A 17,662-nucleotide genomic window follows, 5' to 3' on the forward strand; every position below is an offset into this window, starting at 1 on the left:
TAATACTATAGCAGTATATTCATTAACAGGAGTTTGTTCCTTGCGCAAAAACTGCTCCAACACAGTTTTGAGGAAGTACGACTGAATTTGACCTTACATAATTTTAACGGTCACCTTCACGAATAGGTTAACCTATACGATGTGTCTCAACTGACAAGCAATATCTATTTGCGTTGTTGTATCTTTCCATAGTAGAATAGTTGTTTAATGTGCCAATTAACCAATTGTGTTCTATTTCCGACTTTTATTTTTCCATCAATTGTGGGTTCGCGTGGCAGGTGATGCATGCATAGCAGGAGACGCTTACACTAAAAGAATACGGTCGTGCTCCTTTTGTAGTTTGATTTCATCAGGGTTTTTTTTTGTTTTTTTTTTTACCTTGGATTGGATCTTCTTAATGAACTTTTGGACATTTTTTTATATAAGCAGACAACTGTTGCCTCGAATCTTATTCTCTCTGACTTTTTTTTCTAAATAAGTAGACATAATTCGTACACTGAATTTCAAACAAGAATTTAAAGAACAATAAATAACACATACGGCTGAGGAATTTGAGGTGAATAGCTTGTTTCCGATAATTGAACCAATACTGTTAGCAACCTGGTTTAAATTCACAGTGGATGTTCCATCAACCTCATTAGATGTTTTATCCAGTATCGTGGAAAAGTCTGTCAATTGCTAAAATATATCAGACCATCTCTCAGTTATTGATAAACTGTTGATATGTAAGTAAAATCTTTAAACATTACATATATTTTGGATATCTATTTCCATACATTGTGTTCATACATTGTAGAAAATTGAAAATAAATAAAAAAAAACACCAAACAATTTTTTTTTTAGTGAGGTCCAAAAAAGGGGGGTCCATGCCCCAAATACCTGTGTTATATATATACTAATTTGATATCGTATTCGAGTTACAATGCCTGTTGACAAAATCTTTCCTTAATGTTTTTATCATTCACTTTTATACGCAGATAATGTTCTATGAATCTTTTTTGTAAAAATGTTATTTTTTTCTTTCAAAAAAGTCAACATTATACAAATAAAAAAAAACAGTGTGTTAAATAACAAAGAAGAGTTTATGTATACACACATAGCCATAATGTATACATGAAACGAACTACACACATTTTGTTTTGATAACAGACTCAAGTTCGTAAAAATGGTTCCTTTTCCTTTTTTGGGAAGTGACAAACATTCAGGAGGAACTATGACACCCAACTATGAACGCGATAGTTTGTTTTTGGCTTAACTTAATGTTTTGATCATTCGGTAACTTGTAAGTGTATAGATTTCCAAGTTCTGGTTCTTTTGATTTTGATGGGTAATTGTCTTATTGGAATGTGATATCGTACATCGTTCTTTTCAAATAATAAATGTTTTGGTCAGTTTTTAGAGACAACAGCTATTTTTGTATACCCCACCTAGGAGCATTATGTTATCGGTCTGTGCGTCCGGTCGTCCGTCTGTCCCGCTTCAGGTTAATGTTTTTTGTCAAGGTAGTTTTTGATAAGGTTGAAGTTCAATCAACTTCAAACTTAGTACACATGGTCCCTATGGTATTATCTAATGCCGAATAAGAGTGTTGACCCCAATTTCATTGTCCACTGAACAATGAAATTGAGAGTGCGAGTTGGGCATTCGCCTACTATGGACACATTCGTGTTTATTTTATATATTTTGAACAGTTGATTTTGAAATAGTTTCGAAACAGTTTATTTGATTTATGTTTTACATATCTCATTTAGATAAGAAATTGTTGAGAAATACAACAACTTTCTAAGTTAAAGTTCTACATTTCAAGATAAATATTCGATCGATGCCAATTACATGTTTATAAAACAGTAATCTGTCTTATTGATTAGCTGATATAAACACTTGTTAAGAGCTGATTCAATCGAAAGTAATTTAGAAAAAAAACCCATTAAAACCAGCTCAATATATTTACCTCTTTTATATTATTTTGTGTTGTGACATCTCCATAATCAGGATGTTCATACATATCCCACAGTTCAGCAAATGTTTTTGTAATATTTGTACCATCAGACAGTATGTCTACCCCAATATTGATCCATTGTGCAGGGTCGGTATCAAATATTGTTGTTGTTGTATTCTACAGAAATAAATTCCAATTGTAGAAACTGACAATTATTTTGAATTTAGAATTGAGTCTTTTTGTGATATATTATTCTTGCATGATACTATTCTTGTCGTTGTATCTTTCCATATCCTTTTTACTGGTAACTAGCTTTGAATATTAGTGGTCATGTGAACATATGCAACAGATGACAAACACAATAACATACATATCAGTGAACAGCAAAATTCGATACGGAAGGGAAATTTAAAGTTTTCGATAAAATCTCAACATAAAGCATACAAACACAATCAAATTGCTCGGGGACTTTGACGTTAGAAAAATAACATACCAAATCTGTGACGGGTGTTCCGGCTACCTCTGCATTCATGGCCACTTGTTTAACATTCCCTGTTTTCACGTAATAATCCGTGCTGTCAGCCGCAGAATGTAAGAATGATGATACACTAGTTTGGTCGGATGTGGTATAATCAGGTAAAACCTGAAACATGTCTCAGTATTATTTGTGTGTAGGTTAGAACTTTTCTTTCGAATTTTGTGGAACAATTTTTTTAGGTGATTAAAATGTTTGCCTTTTGGGGGGAAAATGAGTGGATAGACATGCGATATCATATAGTGATGAAGAATCAGAAAGCTAATGAAGAAAATAATAGATGTATTTTTATGTATGTATTTAAGGCCGTACTTTAACCTATAATGGTTTACTTTTTAAATTGTTATTTGTATGGAGAGTTGTCTCATTGGCACTCACACCACATCTTCCTATATCTATGTAAAACAAACATATAATAGGTTAATTGTGAAAAAAATAGTTCAATGCTAATGGCACAGGATTTAATGATACTTTCTGAGGATCTAGGATAAATACCATTTTTTTGGCGGGTTGGTATTGCTCAGTCTTTAGTTTTCTGTTATGTGTATTGTAAACTGCTGTTTATCTTTTCGTCGGTTTTCGGTTTTTGCTATAGCGTTCGTTATTTGTCTGCGAGTTATTAGTTTAAATGTTCCTTTTGTATCCTCCGCCTATTTTTTGTATTTTCCTCATTTCTTTTAAATTAGTTATGATTTGATGATTTTAAGGAGATTAGTATCTACCTAAACAATATTAAACGTATATGCGACATGCGACTGATATTTTATCGTCTTCGAATAAAACGATTAATATGCAATATGTAGTTGTGTTATTGTCATACCATAATTGTCGACTATATATATATATATATATATATATTTGGATTTGTAAAGACGATGACTTATACCCACCAAAGTCCAATATTCTTTAAAACGAGCATTAGCTACAATTTTGACAAAAATTGAAGTTCGATTTTCTTTGTAGCAAACGGAATTATGAAAATAATAGTTCGTAATTTGTAGTCAGTTTGATTTCAATCGTAAAAATAAGCTAACAAACATCAATGTAAAATTATGGCTTGCAAGTCAATAATTCAACTAATTTCAATACGTATTCAACCGATCTTTAGTTTAACACTCGTTCATGTTTATATCGATTCGATTGACAATGCGTATTCCTCGGAGGTCATCACGAGGGTTAATACGATGGCGCTAGTCTATGATACACACGAAATGCTTATACTTTCTAACGAGTTCATGCATTGGAAATTGTTTCTTTTGGATTTTTTGTCATTTGGATTTCAAATCAATAATAATAATGAATAAAAGTCAAATCGATGAACATTTATTTGACCACTAATGCCTCTTCAATCATTTTGTAAAGCTAAATAAGATAATAAACCTGTCCGATATATTATCTGTATTTCTATTTTGTAAATGAATTCGTGTAAATATCTATTCGACATTTTTATAAATTGTTATATACAAATATCCCTGTCCAATGGTTTGCTTAAAGCTGTCAAATACTATGTTCATTACAATGTGTCCATACCTGTCCGATATTTTTGATACATTCTGTATAATCGATAACTTACCTGTCCGATATTTTGAAAACATTCTGTATAATTGATAACATACATGTCCGACATTTTTGAAAACATTCTGTATAATCGATAACATACCTGTCCGATATTTTTCGTACATTCTGTATAATCGATAACATACCTGTCTGATATTTTGGTACATTCTGTATAATCAATAACATACCTGTCCGATGTTTTTGATACATTCTATATAATCGATAAAAATATCATAGATTTGTATCTTTATTGTAACAGTATAACCATCTTTCTCGATACCAGGCTTTACTTTGATGTAATTCTCTTCCTCTGCTGTAATCAGATATTAAACTTGCATTAGCCTCGAGTACGACAATAAATATATAATATGAAAATAACAACAATGAGCAAATCCCATACCGCATAGTCACCTATAAAAGGCCCCGATATACTAAATGTAAAACAATTCACAGAAGAAAACTAATGGCCTAATTTATGTAAAAAACAATGAACGAAATACAATTGCCTCCTGACTTGGGACAGGCACATACAGGATGTGGCAGGGTTCAACATGTTTGGGGGCGCCAAACCCTCCCCTATCCTGGGACAGAGGTGCAACAGCAAAACACAAGAACAAACTGTACAACACAATAAACAAAAAACAAATATGACGTACAGAAACACAGCCATTTAATTACAGTTTCCTGAATTGGGACAGGCACATTCAGAATGTGGCGGGGTTAAACATGTGAGCTGGCGCTTAATCCACCTCCTAAACTGGAATAGTGGTGTAATAGTACAACATGTAAACACACTATTTAAAATCAGTTGAAAAGGGCTTAATTCGTCAGATCGATACAAAGCAGAAAAACAAGTAACAAAAACACAGACCGGACATGGCATGGTATTTATACATCCCTACAGCAAAATAAAAACAATAATTACATATCTGAGAGTACATTCAACACTCAAACAATTTAGTCTAAAGACGGCATTAACAGTCAGAGAAAAACATGACATTGTGCAATGCCTAAATACAAGTATCGACAGATTATAGAACCATGAATGTGCAGTATATGATAATGATATTTGTTTGGTTTTTATTTAATGATCACATAATCAATATTTATTCCAATACAATAATATTTAAAGATCTAATTACAGTGTTGAATTGATAACCGTTTAGAATAAGTTAATTTAAAGGATCGATTAGTTTACCCGGTTCGCAAACTAAATATTATTGTTATATACATATGCACATTCATGGATCTACAATCTGTCGGTACCTGTATCTTGGAATTGCATAAGGTTATGTTTTTCTCTGACTGTTTATGACGTCTTTGCACTAAATTCATTGGATACCGGATGTGTAATGATTGATAATTTAGTGTAAGATGCATGATTTTTTTGTTAGTTGTTATAGGCTTTGAACTAGCTGTCAATAACTGCGAGTACTCTCAGATAGATCTGAACTTAGTGTCGTTTTGTTGTTGAGATGTACAAGTACACGGCCACATCCACTAAGTGTTTTTGCTAAATGTATTTCTATTTGTATCCATCTGATGAGTTAAACCTTTTTCAACTGATTTTTATAGTTCGTTCTTGTGTTGTACCGTTACGCCACTGTCCCAGGTTAGGGGAGGATTGAGGTCCCGCTAGCATGTTTAACCCCTCCACATTCTGTATGTATGTGCCTGACCCAAGTCAGGAGCCTGTAATTGAGTGGTTGTCGTTTGTTGATGTGTTACACATTTGTTTTTCGTTCATTTTTATTTTTGGTACATAAATTATGCCGTTAGTTTTCTCGTTTGAATTGTCATTTCGGTGCCTTTTATAGCTGACTATGCGGTATATGCTTTGCTGATTGTTGAATACTGTACGATGACCTATAGTTGATAATTTTTGTGTCATTTTGGTCTGTTGTGAAGAGTTGTCTCATTGGCATTCATACTACATCTTCTTTTTTTATATGAAACTATCGTCATGTAAAAACGAGACTGGATTTTTTATCTACAATTTTGAAACTACCAATCGCGTGTATTCGAAATGACATTTTTCACTTAGCAGAACTTACTGTCCAACCTTTGATAATTTAACTTAAATTCAACGACTTTATTCGAAATTAGCTTTACGTATATACAACTTACAACCATAATATAGGAGAGTCTCTTTTCCTTCGGAATTCGTCTGCATTATTCGATAATTCAGCTGTTCTTTCCAGTCATAACTGATATCAGTTGATGTTCGGAATCCTTCGTCATTCCATCCATTTGTTGTTACTTTCTTTTCCCCTAAAACAGAAAAGGTAACTATTGTCCGCTGAAATGAATGTTTGAAATAGTTCGACTATAGTTGATTAGGAGTTGGGAGGAGAGGTGGGGTGAGTCTATTTGATGCAAAATTCTGTTATAAATTTAAGAAAGAAACTATCTAGTGCTCATTGCCTCAAATGGTAAGCTCTTTGGCTCGACTCCGACTGGGTCAAATCAAAGTGTTGAACATTGATATTTGCTACTACGCCTCAAGCATGCGGCATTTTGAACTTAGACTGGTACTACCATAGTCATCATAAGGTATCCGAGTATAACTAAATGCCTTTCTAAAGACTGCTACCTTATGAACTAAGATGTTACTGAAACGTCTCGGGATGTCGCTCTAGTACAAACAGGGATCATATTTAAATAACATTAACATGTTAATGTCCAGTATGTGCATTTAGCTTGCCACTAGACGTAACACATTCATCTTCCATCTATCTTATACAAAATAACCGGAAATTACAATTATAGCCTATAGTTAAATTAGAATTATATAGGAAACAGAGTTCTTAATTTTTCCCCAAATAGAGTTAATGAATATATATTCCGATAAAACAATATAAAATCGTTTTCCATGTTTGTAGCAATAACTCTAAAAGATAGAATTATTACATTTTTGTCTAGTTAGCATTCCAAATCAAGTTTTAGAAGACTACTTCAAACTGAATTATAAGCCATGAATACCTTGCTTAAACACATTCATTCATGATTCTATGGGTCCGCTTTTCGAACTTATTCATAGAGTATGAGAAACTTTATGACTGCTATATAGACCATCGTCAGATATGTCTCAGACTGAACATTAAAACTGTCTTAAGATAGTCCTCATCGAAAAGTTACCAAAGTAAATTGAATAAGTTCATAATCGATTTTGGGGATGTCACATTCGGAGGAAAGAGGACGGAATTGATGGTTAGGACAACCGCCATCTTTGAAACAGATATTCCATAATGGTCAACAATCTCGTGATGGTGTCCATAAAAATCTCAAAGGGATGATCTCAACATCTTTCTCTCTTAGAAAGTACGATATGATTGATGTTAAAATTGCTATTAATAGTCTAGAAACATTCGAGAAGTTTAGCCAAATATAAAAATGAATTCAGTAAGCAACAAAGCCCATCTCAGACAACTTACCCCAGATTGCATCCTTAATCTCACAAGACCCTCCATACGGTAGTATGTTTGTATTGACGGTCCAAATACTAATGCTTTTCTCCCCTGTTGCAAGCTCCATGTGAGCCTCTATAAGATATCCTGTACTAGCGTTTAAAACATTGGCTTTCATAACAAATGCATTGGTTTCCAGTTCTGAATTTGCCATGAAATAAAGCATTATATTTATTAAATCAAATTAACAAGGATTTATACAATTTGTATTGAAGAGAAATACATGTAAATATAATCATGAATGTCATGTAGCTCATAATATATTCTTCTTATATTTTATGCGTTTTAATGTTTCCCTGTCTGTAGTTTATGATTTGTTCTAATATGACGTTCTTCTTAAGCTTTGGGTACAAAGCCATGTTCTAATTCAAATAGAACATGGGCTGTACCTGATTGACGTCACAACTGCAATTGCAACGTCAGATGAATTTTGAACAACGTCAGAGATCAAAAGGGACATTTTTGTTGGTGTTGCTCGCTAGGAAATAAAAAAAAAAACACTCTAAAAGTAAGTTTAAATGTTTCTGTTCTTTTTTATTGATAACTGCTGATTTTCTATAACGTTTTTGGTTCATGAAATCAAAATGGCGACATTCCGAGCGTCTACTATAGGTCCGCGACGAAGTGAAAAAGTTCAAATATTCCTATTAGAATCGAAATAATTCTATCCTGCCATGCTCTATGATCATTTTAACATGGGTAGGCATTATATTTGTAAACATTTAATACGCTCGGTATTAAGATATTAACAAATATATTGCCTACCCATGTTAAAATGAGCATACAGCATGGCAGAATAGAATTATTTCATAAATATATTATATCGTTCATGCTGATGCACATGTTATATATCAAAATTGCGCATTATTGCAGTATAATTGTACAATAGTCCGGTCGCACTGGAAACGCTTATTCCTCTTCTTGGTGAGTTTGTTCCTTTGCAGAATGAAAAAAAAAAGAATTATCGCAATAACTGTAAGGGTCGTAAGTGACTCCCAATTATTGTATTCATCACATTTGTTCTCATTTTGAATATGTATTAAAAATATATGAAATTTGATCTGCCGGACAACCCTGCTTTCTATTTTACAGTTGCGTATGACTATGACAACATAGAAGTGTTCTATGTCATCAACCATGGCTAATGATAAACGTACCCTACAAATATTGGTCAAAACTAGCGTTGAGTATGAAATAGTATTTAAATATGACTGAGTACGGTTAATCATTTAACTACAACTGATTATGAGCTACTATTCAAAGAGTAATGAGACCTGCGAGAGAAACGAGGGGGATAATAAAAACATACGCTGAAGAAAAATAAACAAACCCATAAAACAAAGTAACAATTAAAACACAAACAGAAGGATAAGCAGTTTTTGCTGCGCTAATGACAACCGACTAAAACTGGATATACACTAAGAAGCAGTTCTGGTTGTTCTAATGGCAACCGTAAAGCTGCTCATGACACGTTACACATATGATAATTAATCGCATCCGTTTATGTCACAATCGATATCGATATATGAAAACTGTCGAAACTTATTTGACCCAAATCAAGCGCATTGACAAGCTATCGCAATTTATTGGGTGAACGGTCATAATATATTGGACTTCTTTCTAACTAACAATAAAAAAAAATTACATTGATTGGTTTCATAGTAGTGATACTGAATAACTTTTTGAATATTTTAAGCTTAAGTTATTCTGATTAGATATAAACTGTATTTTACTGTAAAAACTTACTTTAAATGGAAGTGTCATCTAAAATATGTGACTGCCGATATGTTTAATCAAGGTGTCATCTTACAATAGGGGACTGTCTGACGGATTTAATCAATGTGTCAGCTAACAAAAAGTGACTGCCTTACAGATTTAATCAAATTGGCATCCAACTAGAAGTGACTACTCGACAGATTTACTCCAATGTCTTCTAACAAGAAGTTACTGCCAGACTGATTTAACGATAGAGGCATTTAAAAACGTGATTGTCCGACAATTAGTGATTTTCCGACAAATTTAATCAGAGAGTTATCCAACAAAGAATTGACTGCCTTACAGATTTAATCAAAATGTAATCCAATTAGAAGGAAATACCCGACAGATTTACTCAACTGTCTTCTAACAAGAAGTGACTGCCCGACTGATTTAACCAAAGTGTCATCTGAAAAAGTGATTGTCCGACAGAATTGTCAAAGTGCCATCCAATAAGTTGTGACTTTCCGACAAATTTAAACAAAGTGTAATCTAACAAGAATTGACTGTCCGATGGATCTTATCAACATGTCATCTATTAAGAAGTGACTGTCCGACGGATCATACTTTCAAAGTTCACCTCAACATTACTATATCAACATCATTTTTTTTTTCAAAAATAAAGAACCAAAAAAATATGCAATGAAAGTTTTGGACGGAACGACAAACGAACATATAAGTGGACGGGTAGACAGGCAAGATAAATGCAGTATACCACCAACTCAGTAGAATGTTTGTTGTAGTTTTAACTGTATATGAAAACATGTATTTAGAAAATGCAACCTATACAGACATTTATTCAAACAGAAAACTCTCTAAAATAAGTTTCATTTCATATATCAGAATTATAGTCTTAAAGAAATCACTGTGTATACTCTAAGTTTTTCTTCACTATACATTTTATACCCCTTCCCTGTTTCAATTTTTTAAAGAATTTGAAAATAAGACTTTCATTATTGCCAGCTTTGCATATTTTCTGATGAAAAAAATGCATAGAACCAGTTTAAAATTGTTTTGATAACATATTGAAAGCATATCAGAATACTATAAATGTAATGTTTAGCAGTCAATCATTACAACATTCAAGATTATATAAAGTATCCAATCCAGCCTCTGTCACCAGCTGGCCACATCTTACTGTATGCCTATTTGTCAATTAAAGAACACATTTTCTGCCTCAAATGGTCAATTTAGAATTCTTGTCACAACAGTATCATCTGTAACCATATATCTGACACAATTTAGCTAATGTTTAATAATAAGATTTTACAAGGTTGATACTAATTATTACTAATTGTTTACATATAAATAAAATTTGCGCAAAATTACCAGATAACATCCAAGATTCCCAATACTGATTTTCTGCTGATTTCCTGCTGAATAAATCGAAATCTTTTACTATCCACCTGAATTTAACTCCTTTTTGTTGTTCATACGTACAAGAAGGGCATGTAGCCTTTAACGACATTATAGAACTCAAAGCAGTCTTCTTCATGCAATTCAATCTGCATCTGCAAACGAGTACACATACAAATTATTATTTAGTCAAAAGCATATTTTTGTTATTTTAATTTGAATACCACTAATAAGGGTCTGGGTGGGGTGTACCGAATAGAGAATAATGGTAAAAAATAAGTAAAGAATAATGGAGAACAAAAGTATAAACAATAACTGTGGAAAAATAATAGCAAACTTGTTCCTGTACTGTTATGAATCACAGTTATTGGCCAAACACAGTAAAGATCCGTCTAAATTCAATTTAATTGATAAAGTCAACGACACTTATCGTTATCTTAATGATATTGTTTCGTTAATTAATCAAGAATTATCTGAATATAATGTCAAATTTACCCAAAAGAAACTTACTTCAAATAAGTCAAGTATTAACAGAAATAATTGTCCTTTTCTAAATTTAGATATTTCAGTTTTACACCAGAAATTCTACACATCACATTACGACAAAAGGGACGATTTTTCATGCCCAATTTTTTTTCCTTTTCTTAACGATGATGTTCCTTTGGCACCGTCTTACGGTGTTTATATATTTCACTCGTTCGATATGCTCGTGTCTGCAGTGACGTTTTGGATTTCAACGAGCGTAATATATGTATTACTAGTAAATTATTGATCCTGGGATTTCGATACCTAAATATTACTTAAAACCTTAACTTAATTCTTCCATAGATACAAAGATTAGGATTTAAAATTTGGCTGTACCTGTAGAAAGCGTATTTCAAAACGGAAGTGAACATCTTAATTTTTTTGCCAAGCACGGGCATTTAGATATGTTCCGGGTAAACTTCAATCCTTATTCCAAAAGGTAATCAATTCAACACTATAATTAAATCTTTGAATATTGTTTTTATTGATATCATTATTGTTTTTACTGTTAGAAAATCTATAGGATGTTGGATGTTTACTTATTGATATTTTAGTCTTAGATATGTGATTTTTTTATAAGTTTTTATTGGCTTTGAACTAGCTGTCAGTTACTGCTTTGTGTCTTGTTTTGTTTTTAGGTATGTAGAGGTACACTGTCACGTCCAGTCTGTGTATTTGTTAGATGTTTTTTTCTGCTTTTTATCGGTATGATGAGTTAAGCCCTTTTCATCTGATTTTTATAGTTTGTTGTTATTTTGTACTGTTCCACCACTGTTCCACGATAGGGGAGGGTTGGGCCTTCCAAAATATTTAACCCCGCCATATTCAATGTGTGCATGTCCAAAGTCAGGAGCCTGTAGTTTATAGTTGGTTCATGTCTGTAACATTCATTTTTCTAAATTGTTTTGTTATAAATTAGACCGTTAGTTTTCTCAATTGAATTGTTTCATATTTGTCATGGCGGGCCCTTTTATAGTCGACTATAGAGTATGTGTTTTTCTCATTGATAAAAGCCGTATGGTCGCCTTTAAAGGGGCACTAGCTACGAGATATGAATAAAATTAGAATATGATTTCGTTTGGTTCAATCACTAATAAAAGTGAAATAATGAAATCATAATTCTTTTTTGGCAGCCAATTTGGTTCAATTTTGTCAAAATAAGCAAAAGAAATATCGCTGATGAATTATTCACTTGCAAGTGAATAATTCGACCCCATTATATCCGTATTCATGAGACCTTCAATTTATCCCATTAGATAGAGATTGGTTATATACGCATGCATAAGTCGTTTTTGGCCATTAAAACGAAAAGAATGTCAACATTGAAAGTGAAACAAAGGTGAATCATTTCGTTGGCCAATTCGATCCACAAAAAAAATCATTCTTATACAGGTTAAAAAGTTAATCAACTTATTTTTTAACCTATACCATGATATCAAACAGACCTATAAAAATCCAAATACACGAGGTCGCTAGGCTATTTATATTCATGTTTATGTTTATATCGTGTAATGTGAGTATCGGCAGTATTCGGAGGTCATCTCGATAGTTAATTAGATGGCGTCTAGACCACAATACACACGAAATGTTTAAATATATTATCGTGTACATGCATTGTTAACTGTTTATTTCAGACTTTTTGTAATTTGGATATACGTTTTAGTATATTACAAATCAACTATGATAATTTGAGTCAAATCGGTGAACATGGATTTGACAGCTAGTGCCCCTTTAACTGCTAACATCCATTTCATTTGAACTTTAGTGGGTAGTTGTATCATTGGCAATCATACCACATCTCCTTAGCTTTATAAAATAAAAGAATTAGGTAATATAATACTGTTTACAGAAATAAGAACGTGCAGAATAAAAAAATCTTATAATATTAGACAAATTTAATAGTAATATTAAATTTTGTGAATATTTTACAGAAAAACCGTTATTTTTAAAGATAAAGAAAATTTGTCCCAAAATGAAAAATAATGAAATTAAGGACCCTCTACCTAGACCCTCACTAAGGGATCCTTTGTAATCAAAACTATTGTAAGTCAATTCACATCGATTTTTCATTCAATAATTTTAAAGCGAAGATTCATTAATGGATTACTTGTAGATCCATTCCTTTGTGAAGTAATAAAATGAGAGGGAAAATATCCAAAGGAATGTTTAACGCTTTTCTGGATTAATGTTCAAAACGAAATATTTCAAAGCAAAGAATTCTCAAGTTCGTAAATACATGGAGAGCGATATGACACTTAAAGAATAGCCAAAACCGTCCACTTTTCCTAAGGAAGTTAGAAACATTTTTCAATAAACATTACTGGCGTAAAAGTACCTTCATAAGATCTTTAAGTTTTCTATTTACCTTTTATTATTCTTTTCGTGTAATAATCTGTACTTACTCTATATCTAGTACTGGAGGCTTTCCCGGATCTGATTGGGCATGTTGTACAAAATAACTAATAGACTCCTCAAATTCTACTCTTATGTACACTAAAAATCCCCTTCCAAATGTGACATCTTGAGAGGTTACTGTCAGACTTCCGGTTCCATTATCGGTTTCGGTGAACGCTCCACAAGCACTAGAATTGAATAGTTCTTCCTCTAGCCAGTTCAAGTAAAATTTTTCTTGATTTTTCATTTCGTGCCAATCAAATGAGTTTATCTTAGCAAATCCGTTAAATATGTTTCCCAAATAATCCATCAAACATTGTCCAGAGTCATCAATGATAAGTTTGAAGTATCCTTCAATTCCTATTAAATCTACCAGCTCTGTTGCACTTTTGATGTAAGATTGGACATTTTTAAAGCTGTTTAACAAATCCCGCAGCTCATATGCAAATTGTTTCGATACATCTGTTTTTTGTAGCCATTCAAGTAGATTATCAAAAAATGTAGCATTCGCACTTTCAGGCAACCCGGAGAGACCATTTAATTTATACAAACTATCAAGAGTTAATGAGCTATCAGACAACCTTTCAAAAAAGTCGTCTGTATCCTGCTGAAAAGCTTCAGACTCTTCTTGGTTATATAAATCATTTAGAAATTCTAACATTTCGTTTAAAACCAGTGTGTCATTATCTGGAACAGGTAGGACATACTGTGTGTTGTTCAATTCGGATTTAGGTTTTGACTCCATTTCATACATAAAGTCAATATCAAAAAATCGCGTAAGAGCTATCAGATCATAAAGAGGCGCTGGTGTAGTTGTCTCAGGCGTAGTTGTGTCCGGTGTAGTTGTCTCCGGTACGGTTGTGTCCGGTGTAGTTGTCTCCGGTACAGTTGTCTCCGGTACGGTTGTGTCCGGTGTAGCTGTCTCCGGTACGGTTATGTCCGGTGTAGTTGTCTCCGGTACAGTTGTCTCCTGGACAGTTGTGTCCGGTGTAGTTGTCTCCGGTATAGTTGTCTCCGGTACGGTTGTGTCCGGTGTAGTTGTCTCCGGTACAGTTGTGTCCGGTGTAGTTGTCTCCGGTACGGTTGTGTCCGGTGTAGTTGTCTCCGGTACGGTTGTGTCCGTTGTAGTTGTCTCAGGCACGGTTGTGTCCGGTGTAGTTGTCTCCGGTACGGTTGTGTCCGGTGTAGTTGTCTCCGGTACGGTTGTGTCCGGTGTAGCTGTCTCCGGTACGGTTATGTCCGGTGTAGTTGTCTCCGGTACAGCTGTCTCCGGTACATTTGTGTCCGGTGTAGTTGTCTCCGGTACGGTTGTGTCCGGTGTAGTTGTCTCCGGCACAGTTGTGTCCGGTGTAGTTGTCTCCGGTACGGTTGTGTCCGGTGTAGTTGTCTCCGGTACGGCTGTGTCCGGTGTAGTTGTCTCCGGTACAGTTGTCTCCGGTACGGTTGTGTCCGGTGTAGCTGTCTCCGGTACGGTTGTGTCCGGTGAAGTTGTCTCCGGTACAGCTGTCTCCGGTACATTTGTGTCCGGTGTAGTTGTCTCCGGTACGGTTGTGTCCGGTGTAGTTGTCTCCGGTACAGTTGTGTTCGGTGTAGTTGTCTCCGGTACGGTTGTGTCCGGTGTAGTTGTCTCCGGTACGGCTGTGTCCGGTGTAGTTGTCTCCGGTACAGTTGTCTCCGATACGGTTGAGTCCGGTGTAGCTGTCTCCGGTACGGTTGTGTCCGGTGTAGTTGTCTCCGGTACAGTTGTGTCCGGTGTAGTTGTCTCCGGTACGGTTGTGTCCGGTGTAGCTGTGTCCGGTACAGTTGTCTCCGGTACAGTTGTGTCCGGTGTAGTTGTCTCCGGTACGGTTGTGTCCGGTGTATCTGTCTCCGGTACGGTTGTGTCCTGGTGTAGTTGTCTCCGGTACAGCTGTCTCCGGTACAGCTGTCTCCGTACATTTGTGTCCGGTACGGTTGTGTCCGGTGTAGTTGTTTCCGGTACAGTTGTGTCCGGTGTAGTTGTCTCCGGTACGGTTGTGTCCGGTGTAGCTGTCTCCGGTACAGTTGTCTCCGGTACAGTTGTGTCCGGTGTAGTTGTCTCCGGTACAGCTGTCTCCGGTACATTTGTGTCCGGTGTAGTTGTCTCCGGTACGGTTGTGTCCGGTACAGTTGTCTCCGGTACAGTTGTGTCCGGTGTAGCTGTCTCCGGTACAGTTGTCTCCGGTACAGTTGTCTCCGGTACAGTTGTCTCCGGTACAGTTGTGTCCGGTATAGTTGTCTCCGGTACGGTTGTGTCCGGTGTAGCTGTTTCCGGTACAGTTGTCTCCGGTACAGTTGTGTCCGGTGTAGCTGTCTCCGGTACAGTTGTCTCCGGTACAGTTGTGTCCGATATAGTTGTCTCCGGTACAGCTGTCTCCGGTACATTTGTGTCCGGTGTAGTTGTCTCCGGTACGGTTGTGTCCGATGTAGTTGTCTCCGGTACAGTTGTGTCCGGTGTAGTTGTCTCCGGTACGGTTGTGTCCGGTGTAGCTGTCTCCGGAACAGTTGTCTCCGGTACAGTTGTGTCCGATGTAGTTGTCTCCGGTACAGCTGTCTCCGGTACATTTGTGTCCGGTGTAGTTGTCTCCGGTACGGTTGTGTCCGGTGTAGTTGTCTCCGGTACAGTTGTGTCCGGTGTAGTTGTGTCCGGTGTAGCTGTCTCCGGTACAGTTGTCTCCGGTACAGTTGTGTCCGTTTTAGTTGTCTCCGGTACGGTTGTGTCCGGTGTAGCTGTCTCCGGTACGGTTGTGTCCGGTGTAGTTGTCTCCGGTACAGCTGTCTCCGGTACATTTGTGTCCGGTGTAGTTGTCTCCGGTACGGTTGTGTCCGGTGTAGTTGTCTCCGGTACAGTTGTATCCGGTGTAGTTGTCTCCGGTACGGTTGTGTCCGGTGTAGCTGTCTCCGGTACAGTTGTCTCCGGTACAGTTGTGTCCGGTACGGTTGTGTCCGGTGTAGTTGTGTCCGGTATAGTTGTTTCCAATGTAGTTGTCATTGTTACAAATGATTTATGGCCTTTATTTTTTTTCACTGGGGGATATTTGTCATGTTCAGCCTTGACGTAAAACTTACTTCCAAGCATGCACTGGGAATTATTAGAATTCTTTAAGCTATTTACAACGGTGTAAAGTGTAGAACCATCGATGAACGCGACTTTGTTTTCTATATACGGAACAAAGTTAGTTTCGTACCATTTCTTTTTAAAGTTACGTATATCATTAAACGCTGATACTGGGTCAATATTAAATCGCAGTAGATTATAAATAGTATGTGTTACAAAACTGAGACATCTCCAAGAAAAAATAAGTCCAGATGGATCACCGGGGCCTTTAGTTAAACTATACGACACAGAACGAGCATCAAATTCTGCGAGTCCTTGACCAATAGTCCTTCCGGTTCCACCTTTTATAAATGCATGTGGTGGTGGTTGTTCTATTTTCACAAACATTGATTCGTCCATCCAGTATGACATGTTTGCAGGATATCCTATTTTTGCATACAAACGATAGTATCCTATGTCATGTTCTCCTGGGTTAAACTTGAACTTCACACTGTATTTCTTCCCCCCGACCTTCACTTCTGTACTAGCAGTTATGTTTATTATCTTGTATAATTCAAAATAAGAATAAATTATTGTTGCTGTTGTACACTTGTTTTTCGTCAGAAGGTATATATCCACTTGTGCAGAGGTATAAATGGACATAGCATTTTCTATTTTTAAAAATTTGTCGCTAAACATTTGGTATGTAAAACATGGCGGTACAACTGAAAAACAATTAATTTGTTTAAAGAACTTTGAGATCTACAAAATAGATGCACTGCAAAATACAATTTATTTGTTTTAATGATCTTAAGGGTATACCACAAATTGATTATGATGGAACTTTTTCTCATTTCATTGAATAATATAAGCTATATATAACACCGAAGTCTAAAATCAAAAGGCATCGAAAAAAAAAATTAATGAAGTATAGACAAATGGCATAAAAGTAAACTAAAGTATCGTACTTCAAGGTAAGGTCTCTCTCTTTCTCTCTCTCTCTCTCTCTCTCTCTCTCTCTCTCTCTCTCTCTCTCTCTCTCTCTCTCTCTCTCTCTCTCTCTAGAGAGAGAGAGAGAG

The 17,662-nt window shown here is 35.5% G+C and overlaps 1 protein-coding gene across 1 annotated transcript in view; it reads right to left on the reverse strand.

Annotated features, from left to right (window-relative positions):
- The window catches only part of LOC139489399 (location of vulva defective 1-like), a 60,813-nt gene extending 43,396 nt beyond the window's left edge, over positions 1 to 17,417 (reverse strand). The window contains exons 1-8 of the mRNA XM_071275715.1: positions 13,537 to 17,417; positions 10,583 to 10,764; positions 7,466 to 7,639; positions 6,159 to 6,302; positions 4,220 to 4,344; positions 2,433 to 2,582; positions 1,952 to 2,116; positions 541 to 678 (exon numbers count right to left, since the gene is read on the reverse strand). Of these exons, the coding sequence (XP_071131816.1) occupies positions 541 to 678; positions 1,952 to 2,116; positions 2,433 to 2,582; positions 4,220 to 4,344; positions 6,159 to 6,302; positions 7,466 to 7,639; positions 10,583 to 10,764; positions 13,537 to 17,282 (4,824 nt within the window). The 5' untranslated portion in view covers positions 17,283 to 17,417. The remainder of the gene's footprint in view (positions 1 to 540; positions 679 to 1,951; positions 2,117 to 2,432; positions 2,583 to 4,219; positions 4,345 to 6,158; positions 6,303 to 7,465; positions 7,640 to 10,582; positions 10,765 to 13,536) is intronic.
- Positions 17,418 to 17,662: the final 245 nt, after the last annotated feature.

This window comes from Mytilus edulis, chromosome 9 (assembly GCF_963676685.1).
Source record: "Mytilus edulis chromosome 9, xbMytEdul2.2, whole genome shotgun sequence".
Lineage (NCBI taxonomy): Eukaryota > Metazoa > Mollusca > Bivalvia > Mytilida > Mytilidae > Mytilus > Mytilus edulis.